Genomic DNA, 15,130 nt, shown 5'->3' with positions numbered 1-15,130 from the left:
ACTTCACTATCAGAGTACTTGTTCCATATCCCTAAGAGCTAACATTGTTAATATTTTTGAGGTAGGAAAGTAGGGTAGTTCTGTTTTTCAGAGAAAAGAAATTAAATAACCTAGAGCTACAAAATACATCAGGGACAAATGAGAATTAGAGTTTGGGAGTTACCTCAGCCCCAGTCACCAATAAAGTAAGGCGCTCTAAATATAAAAATTAAACATAAAAGCTGATACTCTTTAAAAAAAAAAAAAAATAGCTTAGAAAATACATCATTTGTCACTTATTTTCAGGAGCCATAATTCACTCCCAATGTCAGTTGGATCATACACAAAGCAGTCATGTAATTTACTGACTGGCAATAAATGGCTGCTTACAGTATTGATATAGTTAGGATAGTGTCTACATGCATTACCAAAAGTTTGTGGTTTAGATGGTGAGTTTTATGGATGCGTCTTTCCTATATCTCTTAGGTTAACTGCTTCAATTATCTGGCAGAAATTATGTACTTGTCATTGTTTTTCTAATAAGGTTTCCAATACAAGTTTACTGATAGTGCAAAAACAAAAAATTATTATTCATGTCAGTCAAATACACTAGGGGGGAAAAAAAACCCTAGGGCTTAGTTTGTGCACAGAAAGAGGAAGGAAATTCCACCTCCAGAAAGCATTCTTATTATCCACCAGAAACTCTGTAGGCTTTTCTAAGTTGATCTGTACAAAAGTTACAAGTTTTTAAGAGAGTCTTTTGAGAAAAAAGCAAACTATAAAGATAAAAAATATTGCATTTACTGGAGACATAAGCACAAGAAAAATAAAAGACCTATCTATGGCTTGTTGTTTAATGAAGACTATAACTTCTACAGAGGCAATGTAATTGTTAAGTAATTATAAGTCTCAATATCAGCAGCCCACTCAGTCACATCTTTCATGTTCCTTTCCCCTTCAGTGATCTAACAGAAGGTCTACCTGCACACTTGGGCACTCCAAGCAGTAGCAGTGTGCCAGCTAAAACTGAATGTCACATACCTTCTTCCAGTTTTGTAATTGAGCTAAATTTTATAATCAAGCTGAAAATAAGAAATTTAGGGAAGCATTATGAGAATTCAAATTGTATGAGCCGTAGCCACGTTTGAAATCTCTGCTTGGTAGCATAGTGCTGCTTGCCAGGATTATGCTTTTGACTGATGAAATCAGGCTTGTGTTGACTAAATCCATTCATAGTACTAAAGAGCTAAGACAGGGTTAATATTTCTATAAGCTTCCTCAGATATGATTAGTGCTGTGTCTCATCTAAACAAAAGTGCTTAAGATGTTAGATTTCAACTACACTTCAAGAGCACTGTAAGGAAGCCACTTTTTCAAAGATACTGTGTCCTTGCTAAGGTTCTATTTGAAACCAAGAATTTTCTTCCTTTAAAAACAAGAAAAACATCTAAAAGGTACTGGATCCATGCCTAGAGGTCTGGTTTTGGGGTTTTTTTTTGTTTTTTTGTTTTGTTTTGTTTTTTTAAAAACAAGACTTGTTCTTCCACTGGCCTACACAGCAGTAACCCCAGGGGGTGTTCAATTGAAGAACTGTGATTTTTCTTTTGGAAAAGTATGCTTTGCTTTCTGGCCATGCATCACTCTTAGCTAAGTAAATCCTTAGGTAAGGTTAACTCAGGTCTGCAGTCACTCTCTATATATAGGGAAATAGCTGCCTGCCTGCTGTATTCTTATGCTGCTGGTCACTCTGGGGAGCATATATGCAATTTTAGTCATTTATACCAAGGGAAGCAGAAATGAGAGGGAACTTACCGAAAGCTGTCAATGAGGCTTCTTGCTAGTCTAGAAGACTTGCTTTTACAGGCCTTATTTCTTTTATTTGCTGAATTTTGTCCTGTGTTGTGACTGTCCAGTCACATGCTAGTGATGTTATGCTAGTGATATTAGTCTTACAATGAAACATGACACACAGTCTCCCATTGTCTGTGATCATTTGTTTTCCTTTGTTTTTCAGAAGAACTGATCATATTCCAGGTTAGGAATGACATGGTGGTTTACTTTTTTTTAACTCTACTTTTAGCTTGAAAAAAAGCAAAAAGTGTTGTGTGTGGAAAAAATTGGAAGAACAGTCAACAGTTCTGTTTCCCCAAAATATTTGTTGCTTTAGTCCTAAAATTTTCATATTAAGCATGGTGTTCTGCTGCTCGTTGACGTGCTCTTCTTGGCTATGGTTCAGTACTGGATGAAGTGTTCTTGGTTGTACATGTGGTAGAAAATGGCTTTGTATGGCATTGAAGGAAAGGGTACCATGTAAGTGCAAGAGAAATTACCATCAGACACTTCTTTTTTCAGTTACAACTCATGCAGTCATTTCAAAGACTGTGTTTCAAAATCTCTATTGTAGAAGAAAAGAGACAGCATTGGGAAAAAAAAGAACAGGAAAAATATACTGATCATGTGACATTTCAAAGGCACTGGAGAGTACCTCAGCATCATTTTGTACCTGCAGAATCAGACCTCTTATCCTACTAGCATGCAAAAGATACAAAAAAGTGTTGAGGAGGCTTTAAATGACATGAAATTAATTATTTTAAGGATTAATAATACCAATATCATCTCATTCCAGCAACTCAGCATTTTCTGCTGTAAGCTGCTTTTTTTCTGAAAAAATATGAGTAGGTTGTATGGATTAAAGAATGAAAAGCTCGGTTTAGAGTTTTGATTACATTTTCTCCAAATGTTATATTCTTTGTGTTATTAACTGATAGCAGAATTTTTCATATGTAATTGTATCCAATGATGCATTTAATTGTTACAGGATTTTTTTCTTTTTCAGATTTTAGAAGTGAAAAGTCCAATAAAGCAAAACAAATCTGATAAACAAATAAAGAATGGGGATTGTGATAAGGTAAATGAGAATGAGGTAACAGTAAACTAGTCCAGAATGTTATATTAGTGTATGTACTAAACACCAACCTTTGTTACAGAGTGAAAATCTTAGTACATCTTTGCTTTGAGTTCCTTTAGATGCAGACCTTTCTCTTTTTTTTTTTTCTGTAATTCTTCTTCAGTCCTATTTTGAAAGTGTTTTCCTTCTCTTCAATCCATCTGGTGATTTGGCCAATGTCACCAGTTGGGAATCTGCCATCTATCATTTATTTTATCTATTCTCCACCATTAATTTACATTGTGCTTCACAGATGAAGTGATAATTTTTGAAGAGGAGAATTTGCAGCTGTATTCCTAGCCAATAAATCAATCAATTACAAATATATATATTTTCCAGAATCCTTTCTGAGGGCTGTGCATTAAGAAGTGGCAGTGTGATTTAGCATGTTAACTAGAATGATATGAAGCAACAGTTACCATTTAACACTGAGAAAGACAGTTTTGTTTAAAATCATGTCAGCTGGCCGTGGATAAGAGCTCTAAGTCCTTGTGTGAGTGAACATAGCACAATTTCCCAGTGTGGACAAGTTCCTCTGAGGGTTCATATTTTAAAGGTATTCGTGTCAACTTTGTGATAATGTGAGGCAGGAGACCAAAGTTTCAGTATATGTTGCTAGATTTTCAGTGGCCTGATCCGTATGCTTTTTGGTTTCTTAAGCTGGGTGCCATATCTCTCTCTGCTCAAAAGAGAGATGGCTCAGGCTGAAGGAGAAAGTTGGTAATTGGGTGGAGAGGTGGGACATGTTTGACATCCCAGGAAGGAGGACAGTGGAATTTACCATTGGATTACTCTTGCTTGATCTTTCTCCCCTTATATCTCCTTGTTGATACAGAAAAATAATTATGTAGCTTTAGAGAAAAAGGGATTTAATTGTGAGCTTTTGGGTTTGAGTCTGGTGTGGAAGGTGGGAGATGTTTTTTAAAAGTGCTGTTTTGGCATCCTCAGTCTGTTTGACACTTTTTGCCACAGCTGAGGTATCGAGGTTATCTTCTACAGCAAAAGGACCACCTGATGAGATTTTCATCGGCATGAAGTATCTAAGAAAACCCACAAAAATTTATATCTGGGTTCTATTAAGCTAGAGAAAGCCAGACTACTAAATAAGAAAATTTAGCTCAAAGAAGATTTAAAATAAAATTTCAATTTGTATTGTTTTTGAAGACATCTGAAACTTTTGAAATACATAGCTATGACTTAATTAACGAGTTGTTTATGGGGGGGATTTGTTTCTAGGCATATCTTGATGAACTAGTAGAGCTCCACAGAAGATTAATGACATTGAGAGAGAGACATGTACTGCAGCAGGTGAGGAGCACTCTCATGCAATATCACAGTGTGCTCGTTGAAATTGTGAAGTCACATCTACTTTTTTCCCTTCATCTAAAACTTTATAATCAGGTTTAATAGCTTTCAAGCCTGTATAATCCATATACAGCCCATTACCACTTACAGTGCAGCTTAGGGAATTTTTACACATACTTTAAATTGTGTTGTCACACTAAATCACAAACTAAAAAAAATGCCTGAGCTAAATTTTTCACCAATTCATTGTTATGTTTCTCAACATACTGTATTAATAATTATGAAAACAGGATGGGAGAATGGATACAGCTGTGCACCTTGACTTGATAAAAATCTTGTTGCTTTTTCCTGAAAATGACTGGTGTTTTCTCAGAAACAATTGAAGATGTTTTCTATGGCAAACAGAAAACATGGAATTCAAAGCAAAACTCACTTTGGGCAAAACCACGATATATTAATTGAGTCTTCTGAAGTTATGGAAGGAGTAAAATATGAAAATGTGCAAACCAGGAAGGTTCCAAATTTAGTGAAAGGTTATGCAGTAGTAAGAACAAAGAATAGTATTCTTTGTTTTGGACAGCATTTTCAGGTACTGTTGGATTACAAGATTAAACAATAAGCACTGTTAACAAAGCAGATGTAATTGTAGCACAGATGGTTTTATTATGTTTAGTGCAATTATGTGCCAGTTGTGGACATGTTGTAAAGAGGGAAATTTTTACCACTTCTAAATTTTTGCAATCACTCATCAAATTTCTCAACAGTTGGATAAGTGTGTTTAAAAATATTTCGTAAGCCCCAGCATTAATCTGTTTATTAGTTCAGGCTCAATATTGTGAATAAAGATGAGAAAACAATTGAGAGGTCAGTGAAAAGGAAGACCTTGGTTAAGGATATTCTTAGTTAAAGAGGAATTCTGATAGCTTTGCCAGATTTCATAGGTTATGACACACAATGATGCATATTGGTTATCCTTCATATTTAACGTACTGTTGTTTCCGAGGTTCCCTTTTGTCTACAAAGGGAACCAAAGCACACTTTCAGAATGGTGGCAGAGGCCAATTTTTATCTACATTGGGAAATTACTGTGCAGGAGGCTAAAAGGTAGGAATTGCAACACCCTCTCCACTTCACATTATTCATTAATTCTTAGAGAGTTCACATAAAAAGGGAATCTGAAAAAGCCACTGTATTGTAAATCAATGCCCCAGCTTTGCTTCCTGAGCACGCACTTCCCCAGTTATCCAAGGCATAGTTTTTGAACGGTTTAAATTCTGGTAGACCTCTGTAGCCAGTATTACACAGTTACCAGCTATCAGTACAGAACTGCATCACTGTCCTAGCCTGCACAGTCTGGCCATAAATTCAGCTTTCACTGAGGCTGTATTGACAGCCTGCAGAGTATAGGGCTTAGGTGGCTTCATGTGAAATTTTGAAAAAGGAAAACATCGTCAAAACCTTTTCTGCAAAGCAAAGATAAAAACAAGCAAGAAACGTTTTTTCCCCGTGAGGGTGGTCTAGCAGTGGAACAGAGTCCTGGAAAGACTATGCTGTCTCCATCCTTGGAGCTTGTAAAATCCTGAATGGATAAGTCTGGAGCAGCCTGATCTGACCCCATGGCTGAGCCTGCTCTGGGACTAGCAAAATCCGTTCCAACCAGAATTCTCCTCCAAGCAAATAAGATGGTTCAAGTTGAATCCATAATCCTCTTTCTCATCTAGTAGCATTTAAGTGTATTTGGTGGGGAAGAAATATTTACCTTTGCTAGAAAAATGATGGGTTCATCCACTAAAGCTTCTTCAGTCTGATGTTAGAGTACTGTTATAATCTGCTTCATGGGGAGTTACTAATACAAAGAAAAACTGTGTGAAAAGAGACATAACTGAGCTGGAAATTTAGAGTATGCTATTCTGAGTAAATGAAAAAAGAACAGTATATTCTTGTGCATTTTAAACTAAAGATAGATTTTTGCTTTTCTCCTGAGTGTATTTATCAGATGAGGGAAAGCATTCATTCATTGACCTTCGCCTCACAACTCGCATGGAGTATAATTTTAATACTGTAGTCCATGACTTCTCATAGCATAGTGTTTAATTGGTTATATTATAAAAGTTAGGTTGATGTAGAATTGGTGTTGCCTTGTTTCCCGGGGGACTGTTCTTGCAGACTGTTTCTCTTCATTTGGAGTATGTGCAGGCAGTCGATACAGCCCCAGTGAAAGCTGGATTTATGGCCAGACTGCAGGCTAGGACAATGATGCAGTTCTGTACTGATAGCTAGTAGCTGCATAATACTGGCTACAGAGGTCTACCAGAATTCAATGGAAGAGCCAAGTTACTTACTAGTTGTCTGTTAGCCAGTCTGCACTAGCAAATGCTCTATGCTGTTATAAAACAAATAATGCAGTTTAGTTTTAAAGCCTTCAATCCCTTAATATTCCGCAATTCATTAGTTCATATGATTTTAACATATTGTGAAATATGTTCACAATATTGAATGGATAACTTGCAGAGAATCAGTGCTTCTCTGCAAAAAAATAATGCTTCTCTGCATTACAAATAAACTGTCATCCCATCTTAAAGGTCCTTACTGCTTTGCAGCTGTGTAATTAATGTAAAATACTTCCAGTGAGCACAGAAATAAAAAGAGTACAAAGCTGAGAAAGTTTTTAGAAATGAATGTGAAACTTCTAGACCAAGAAATACACATATATAGAGACTATAGGAGGTACAAAGGTCAGGAGAGCAAGGGATAAAACTGTGGAAAGGGACAGTGGTTACTGCATGAGAAGAGGGATTGAGTGCAAAAATATGCAACAGAAAACTGTAAATAGGTGCAAGAGTTTTAACAGCAATGGCAGTGTTGAAGTGGAATGGTGGTGGAGTTCTGTGTTCCTGAGTGGTGATTGCATCTCCTTAGTTTATGTCAGGGCAGGTAATAATCTCTTGCACTTGTCAAAGCCTGCTACCCACATACTTTAGGGAATTTTTAGAGAAAGGACTTGCAAGAGAAGAATGAAGGCATTGATTCAAAAGCACTGGCTTTTGAAACTTATGCTGAGGGATGTGGAAAGGAGAGGACAGGTTTTTGCAATCTCAGTTGTTACCAAGTCCATAGGCATGACAGCAAACAGGAATGCAGCCAAGTTGGAAATGAGAAAAATGTATCTGTTTGAGAATGTGGCTCTTTCCCAAGAGGGGCATTTCTCTTTGAGACACTTTGTTAAAGGAAGCTGAAATAAATTCACAAAAAAGAGGGAGGAAGCAGGAGCGTTGTGATACTGAACTGCAAGTGCCGGAATATGTAGCTAAGTAAGCCTGATGTAAAATGATACTTAGGCATATATAACAATTGCCCAAGAGGGAGAAGGCAGGTGAAAAAGAACATTTGACCAAGAAATTAGTCCTGTGAGAATCACCTGAGCAATTTTTATGTGAATAGTGAACCATGGCTAGACACAAATTGGTCTGAAATTACATTTTAAAAAGAAATCTCTCTCCCACCTCTTTCACTGTAAAGAAAGGGTTTGGGATTTGCAGTGATGAGGCTTTTTCTTTTTTTTAAACTCTGATTTCCAGTGAAATAGGATAACTGAGTCTGCAATCAGATGTTCATGCTGTGTCCCCCATATATTCAAATTCGTGTGGCTAAAGCTGGGTTCCTAACTCTGCGTTTTCAGTGCAGATGATGATAGCGTGACCCCATGAAAGGCAACAAGATTTCTGGTAAGACTCTGCCTGTTACTTTGAGGCATCAGAAGTCATATCTTCAGCTGGTGAAAAATCTCCTTAAAGCCAATGCACTAGATAGCACAGGCATAAGGAAGAAATTGAGAGTATGCAGCACTGCTGAAAATTACATTGCTCCTGTCCACAAGTGCTTAACTTCAGATGGCAACTATCTTCTGAGAATTTTCTGCAAGGGGCAGCTTGCAGGTCTGGAAACTATCAAATGGCCTAAAACCCTCCATAAACTGAAAAATTACTATGTCATTGGTTGCACTTTGCCTTCCTTAAACACATACACTCATTTGCTTGTTTAAAGGTAATAAATGGTTGTACTATGATGGATAATGATGAAACTGAGCTGGAGAGACATTATGTAAACAGAGATGTATATTACAGCAGAAAAGCAAAGCTTACTACAGCAGGAACAAATGGGATATTTTTGTTCTTTGCAGCCTGAGCTCTTGGAAAAGAACATTTTAATGCTGTGTTGTTACTATATAACCGTCAGACTTCCTGGCAACTAATCTCAATCTTTTATTATTTTTCAAGTATTTCTGAATAGCTTAAGGATGCATATGCTAATACTGTATGTCATTAATTCCTCATTGACTGGCACACAGGCAGGTGTTTTTCATTGAGTTGTCTGTGTTTATCTTGATACGTTTTTGTACATCCATTAAAACTTTTAGAGTTTATTTCAGTCTGATTTACCAGGTGCCCTGACATAGTGGCTGTGTGTCTTGAGGGGTGGATATGTTTAAAATGTTTGTATTTCCCTTGGCCTAGAGCTGAAAAGCCCAAAGCAGAACCTGATCAATAAAAATGCTTACTATTTTTTTAAAAATACACAGTGCTGTTTAAAAATATGTGTTAACACTTTCATGTAATCTTTGTTTCTAAAATCAGGTATATTGCTGTGAGGGTTATGAGGGGTGGTATTCTTCCACTGTAATGCAAGGAAGCGTTGGACAGAATTGTTCAGCATAGCTACATCTTCCTGGCCTTAGCTTCTGTAAACTTCTTGTGCAGCCATTTATTTATCACACAGTGGATATTCAGAGACCAAGCCTGAGATTAGATTCCTAACTTTATGGAAGGAGGCTGGATTGACTCCTTAGCTTCTCTCTTAGACGAGGCTCAAGAGAGTGCCAAAAATGAGAATGACAAATAACTTGTATCAAAGTTTTTCCTTCTGGTAACAATCAGTTTTGTCCCATTTGATTTTTTTCTCTCGTGTTAATTGCAGAACAGTAGGAGATGGAAAAGTGTTACAAGAATCTGTGAATCAACAAGTGGACAAATGAAGTTGGCAATTTTAGATTAAAAATTTCCATATGGAAAAAAACCTAAAGCCAAGAGGCACAGATTTAAATGAAGTGTTAATAAGAGCAGGATTGTTCCTAAGTACTTTCAAGATTTTGGACAGCTGCAAACCAAATTAAATAGATTTTACTTTTATTTTTTTCCAACCTGGAAAATGGGAGGTGATTGGAAAGGGAGATTTTTACTGTAACAGGCATTTCCTTCTTATTATTTTATCTTGTTTCATTCTGTTTAATCCACCCTGGGCTGTGTCATTCCATGCCTGACAATACACGTGAAGTTATTTCATTTATCATCAACATAATATTTTCTACTGTGGTCTGAGGAGAAAACGCATCTGTTTATATAATGAAATGGGGAGAGGAAAATTACAACAGATTTAGTTTAAATTCATTGTTCTGTTTCAAATTGGTGTATTCCTACCAGATTTGTCATTTTAAGGTGCGCTCTGTAAACCATGCGTGCATACATCTGTATCTCCTCCAGCTGTGGAAAAGGAATTACAGTCAGAGAACTAAAGCTCAAACAAACAAGGAATATCTAGCGGTAGCATTTCAGTAGAGGTATATGGGGAAGCCCTAGAACTAAATAGGTTTCAAATTGAAGGATGCAAACAAGAAGTTGAGCCTAGCCTGAGTGCCGCAGAAGGGATGGTTGGAAAGACTGAGCAGAAGAGCAATGTTCTGTCAGTCCATGACACTACCTGCTTCAGGATGGGGTCCCTTTCTGTGTGCTCACTTGGGATGTGTGTCTCTTGGAATGAAACAGCGCATAAGAGATTCATAACCATAGTGTGTTGGCACTGTTAGCCCTATCTGACAAATAATGCTTTGGCTTTCCAAGATGCTGAATGGGTTTTTTTAGGTAGGTGCGCATCGTAGAACTTAACATATGTGGAGTTACTTGTTACAGCAATTCAGTGTTGAGTATGACCACTTTAAAAATGTAGGCTACAATTCAGAGACTAAAAACGTCAAAACTGCAGAAAGGCACAAGTGAGATATGTACTGTTGATTTCACAGAATCATAGAATGGTTGAGATTGGAAGGGTCCTCTGGAGGTCATCTGGTCCAGCCCTGCCCTGCTCAAGCAGGGATGTATAGAGCCAGTTGCCCAGGACCATGTCTAGATGGCTTTTGAATATCTCCAAGAATGGAGACCCCACAACCGCCCTGGGCAACCTGTGACAGTGCCTGGTCACCCTCACAGGAAAAAAGTGTTTCATGATGTTCAGAGAGAACCTCCTGTGTTTCATTTGGTGCCCATGGCCTCTTGTCTTGTCACTGGGCACCACTGAAAAGAGCCCGGCTCCGTCGTCTTTACACCCTCCCTTCAAGTATTTGTACACGTTGATAAGATCCGCCCTGAGCCTTCTCTTCTGCAGGCTGAAGAGTTCCAGGTCTCTCAGCCTTTCCTCACAGAAGAGATGTTTTAGTCCCTATTCTTCTCAAGAGCTCCTAGCAACTCTTCTGTTTCCTGTTGGAATGAAAGCTGTGATTATAGATTAAACAGTCACCACAAGAAGTGATCTTATGCCTTTGGTAGGAGTCTTCCATGGTTGATTTGGTTTAAAAAAATGTATTTAAGTCTGTTACTCAAGGAATAACTGCTAGTCTGTGAACTAATAGTTGATGTGAGAGCTCTTGAATACATTTTTGTTTGATATGGACTAGATTCTATAAGGATTTATTTCTTTCCCTTGCTTGCAGAAAGGCTTATGCCAATTATTTTCTAAAGTAACCTGCTTAGCAGCTATGCACACAGTAAATATTCCAGACAGAGATCTAAGAGATCTAACTGGGTTTTTATTATTTGTTTGGGCATGGGGGGGAGAGTAGTGCTCTTTTTTTTTTTTTTTAAGGCTGACTTAGAAAATATGCAGATTTTCTTTTTTAACATTTGAAAAATATATTCTCAATGGTAATGTTTGCTGGAACAGCAGATGAGTAGGCTGGCATTATGGTTGATGATCTAAAAGAAAAACAAACAAGGTCTGGACCATAGTTTGTGTCAGAAAGGAAGTGAGTGATAAGAATAATGGTTTAACCTGCAAGTATTGGGGCAATTGGGCTTGTTTTATGCCTTTCATATGATACTTAGTGACATGTTAATATATTCAGTGGTCATGTAAAACTGCTGAAATTTTCAACTGCATCTTTTCTTTCCTTTCAGATAGTAAATCTTATAGAAGAAACTGGACACTTTCATATCACAAATACAACTTTTGACTTTGATCTTTGCTCACTGGACAAAACCACAGTCCGTAAACTACAGAGTTATCTGGAAACATCTGGAACCTCCTGAGGATTCAGCATGTGGCTGCATCAGAAACTGTTCTTTAAATGAAACATTCAGAATGATGCAACCAAAATGGGCGGAAAAAACAAAACAACCCCCTTCAGCTTTATTTTTCCTTAAAGCCAGTCATCATCTCTTGATAAGGGAGAGGAAAAGTGACAAGACTCAGAGAACCACTCTTCTCAAGAAGAAAATGCTCTGGAAGAGTTTGCCTGGATAGCCTTGAAAAACAAACACACAAAAACAAACAAAAATACTTGGTCTTAATGAATGTGTATGGTATCATGTATCTCTCTGTGGTGTTCCAGTCCACAAGATGAATGCATGTTCAACACACTGCCTTATTACATAACTGATCTATTTATTATTGCATACATGTATTCTAAAGTCAATGAGTCATTGAATGACACTACCAGATGTTGCAAGTAGTGGGGTCCCATGTGTGCTCTTTTGATGCAGTACTATCACAAACCTAGTAACCTTATTCATGTTAAAATGCCACTTCTTGCTATCTTTCTCTAGTCACTTAAAACACTAAAGTCTTGTTTCCATTTCTGCAGTTCCAGGAAACAATATACAAAGTTGGGGACCAAACGGTGGTCCTATATTCTGTTTCCTGTCTGCCACAGTGGATTGGACCACAGCAGGTTGGGCTGCAGGTCCTTGGCTCTATCCATTTATTGATCTTGACCATGGTAGAAAATGCACCAAATAGGATTATATGACTTGCTGTCTAGCCTTAGTGAATAAACTAGTAGGATTTTGGACAAATAATGTTATGTATACTGTCCTGAATCCAGCATCTTTTGCAGTCTACATTCTTGTGTCTGTTTTTATGTTATAAAATTAAATATATATGAGTGAAGGTGTTCTGCAGGATCATCATAGAAGAAGAAATGCTGGTCCTGTCTTCTAAGGAAATGTTGTAGAAAATTCTTAATTTGGAGCTATTTATTACTATGAATTTCAACACTCCTCTGCTGCCAGCGTGTGACTTCTACCATAAAACTATTGGCATAACATTTTTGTTTGTTCATATAGTATATGGTCTGTTTAGTTTTGGGGTTTTGTTTCTGGTTTTGTTGGGTTTTTTTACAACGGCTAAATTAAAACCCTTTATTTGAAAAGAAAAAAATGTTGTTATACAGTTACATGTTGGAATAAATACATATATGATATCGTGTGTGTGTGTATATACACATATAGACACACCTGTATAGATATATACACACACATGCATATATGCTTTTTACACTTTCCAGATTTTGGTATCTGTTTAAAAACCTGCTTGTGTTTCCAGAAGGATTTCTTGTCTGTAAAATAATGAGTATTCTTTCCTACCATCTGTTATTCCTTATAATGAGGATCTTTGTTTATGCATGATCAAATGAGAGGATGTGTACTCAGTTTCACATCAAAGCTCTGTGCTTTCATATTGCTGACGGTTTCTTGATGAAATCATCACCCTTCTATTAGAAGTTCAAACCCCCCAATGAAGAGAGAAAATAATTAAAAAATACTTCTGGATGCAAAGGTTTATTCAGGTTTACCAGCCTTAAAAAGTGTATCTTGTTTCTGAACAGGCCGGTATGTCATGTGTATGCTTATATGCCACATGTAGTCTGTATGTGTAGAGCTGAACAGTAGTATCTGTATGACTTACTGTTTCATGCACAGAGTTTGTGCAGCACTGTAAAACTAAATTCCTATTGGGGTTATTTCTTATTCAGATGGTAAACCTTAATATTGTTTCTTTAAGTCCAAAGAAAATTTTACACTTTACTCTTTTTGAGAGGGTGGGATATGGATTGGGTTGAGGGGCTTTTTTCTTATTTAAAATGTTGTTTGATCACACTCCACAGGAAGTCCTTCTCAGGCTTCCCAAGAATAAGTGTACTTTTTCAGTAATGTTATGACTCTTATTGACGATTGGCATGAAGCATACTTGAAGCATTATGTTGTTCTTTTAAGTCCATGTCTTAATGTGCAATGGTGGAGAGGAGTGGGAGTGTAATTTTTAAGTTACTTTTGACATAAGGCAGGTGATGGTGGGGATGGGGAAGGGGTGCATGTGAAAGGGGATAAACTTCAATTTTTATTGATTATTTTATATGAAAATGTTTGGAAATCTAAAAGCAACCTTAAAAACACTTGGTCTACTAGTGTGTGTTCAACTTTCTATCTTTGTTATACCAGATACATATGGAATTTTGTCCATTTTGACTTTTCTAACTAAGTTTTGTGGTAAAAAACTCCTTGAGTTTCAGGAGGGGAAGAATCCCATGATAATTCTAGTATGACTATTGCACAATTTTGTTATAAATGGTGAAATGAATCATTTTACCCTTAAAATACCAGATAAGCATTATTATATACTGAGAACAGGGGTGGAAGAAAACAGCAAATAGGAGAATAGGCATAAAAGGGAGATAACAGCAATTACAGTATCAAGTTAGTGCTGAATTTCATGCAAATTGTGGATAATCCTTAAACTCTTACATTTTCTAATTCAATGGGAGAGGGAAAAAAATAGACTGCAGGTGTGTGTGTGCGCGTGTTGAACTTTTTCACAAAGTTCTGATAGAATAAGAGTTACTAAGTGTTGATCTAAATAAAAAATGATCATACATCTAATTTTGTATGCAGAAACAAAATAAACCCTAGTTCACTTAATTACAGACATTTATATTTCTCTTAAAGAAAAAATAGTAAGATACCTTTCCAAGTCTTTAATGTATATGAGCATTGACCTTTGGGTTGGGTTAAAGTGTTTTGGCAAGAAATCTTTTGGAGTTTTACTTAACATCAAGCTGTTTCAAACAAAGTTATATGTGAGAATTTGGATTAATTCATTGAGGTGACCAGACAGAGGTTAGCAGTTAAGTGCAATATCTAAAAAATAATTGTCAGCATAAGTGAGTCACTGTTACTAGAACAGTAGTTGTATCCAATAGTAAGGACAGTTTTCATCTCACCACTAACTTTTCACCTCAGAAAGTGGATGTCCAATTGGGTAGACAAGTTTTAATATCTTTTTAGAAGTTTGAATCCACTGAGAGGCTTTACAAAAATTTCAATATCAACTAGATTTGAAGGCCATCTTAGTCCATGCTAAAGAGAAAGAGCAAGAAAGGAGGAAGGGGTATAGTCTGAAGTGAGGAGAGTCTTCCAAGGTAAAACAGAACCGATGCTCGGTCTTCAGCCTTTGGGTCGTAAGACATGGTTGATCATTCCCGTCTCTCTTGTTTTCATTGGTTGGCTGTTTGTAGGTTAAGTCTATGCTTTCAATTTCAGAAGCAGAGTACACACAGTACAGTGCATTTGGAGAGCCCAGTATATCTCTATTCAAGTTTCTTTTAGTCTGGGGGAAGGAAATTACAAGTTCCTGGGTTTTGCCTGACCCATTGTCCTTCTTTCCCACTCTCACAGTGAAATAAAGTATGTTCACAATCTGGTTTGGGTCCTTGGTCCATCCTTGGTAAGTATCATCTTGTTTTCTTAGAAGCTATACTAGTGTTTTGGGTCTCCTGAATGACCCGTTGATTTCAAG

The 15,130-nt window shown here is 37.0% G+C and overlaps 1 protein-coding gene across 3 annotated transcripts in view; it reads left to right on the top strand.

Annotated features, from left to right (window-relative positions):
• MLLT3 (MLLT3 super elongation complex subunit) overlaps positions 1-14,129 on the top strand; it is a 135,417-nt gene extending 121,288 nt beyond the window's left edge. For 2 of the 3 annotated variants that reach the window (XM_072860223.1, XM_072860221.1), the window contains 3 exons: positions 2,816-2,887; positions 4,163-4,234; positions 11,455-14,129. In XM_072860223.1, the coding sequence (XP_072716324.1) occupies positions 2,816-2,887; positions 4,163-4,234; positions 11,455-11,586 (276 nt within the window). In that variant the 3' untranslated portion in view covers positions 11,587-14,129. The remainder of the gene's footprint in view (positions 1-2,815; positions 2,888-4,162; positions 4,235-11,454) is intronic. The other variant, XM_072860222.1, reaches the window with a different exon arrangement.
• Positions 14,130-15,130: the final 1,001 nt, after the last annotated feature.

This window comes from Ciconia boyciana, chromosome 4 (assembly GCF_034638445.1).
Source record: "Ciconia boyciana chromosome 4, ASM3463844v1, whole genome shotgun sequence".
In the NCBI taxonomy this organism is placed as follows: domain Eukaryota; kingdom Metazoa; phylum Chordata; class Aves; order Ciconiiformes; family Ciconiidae; genus Ciconia; species Ciconia boyciana.
Note: the sequence above shows the minus strand (reverse complement) of the source record. Positions and strands in the feature narration are given on the sequence as shown.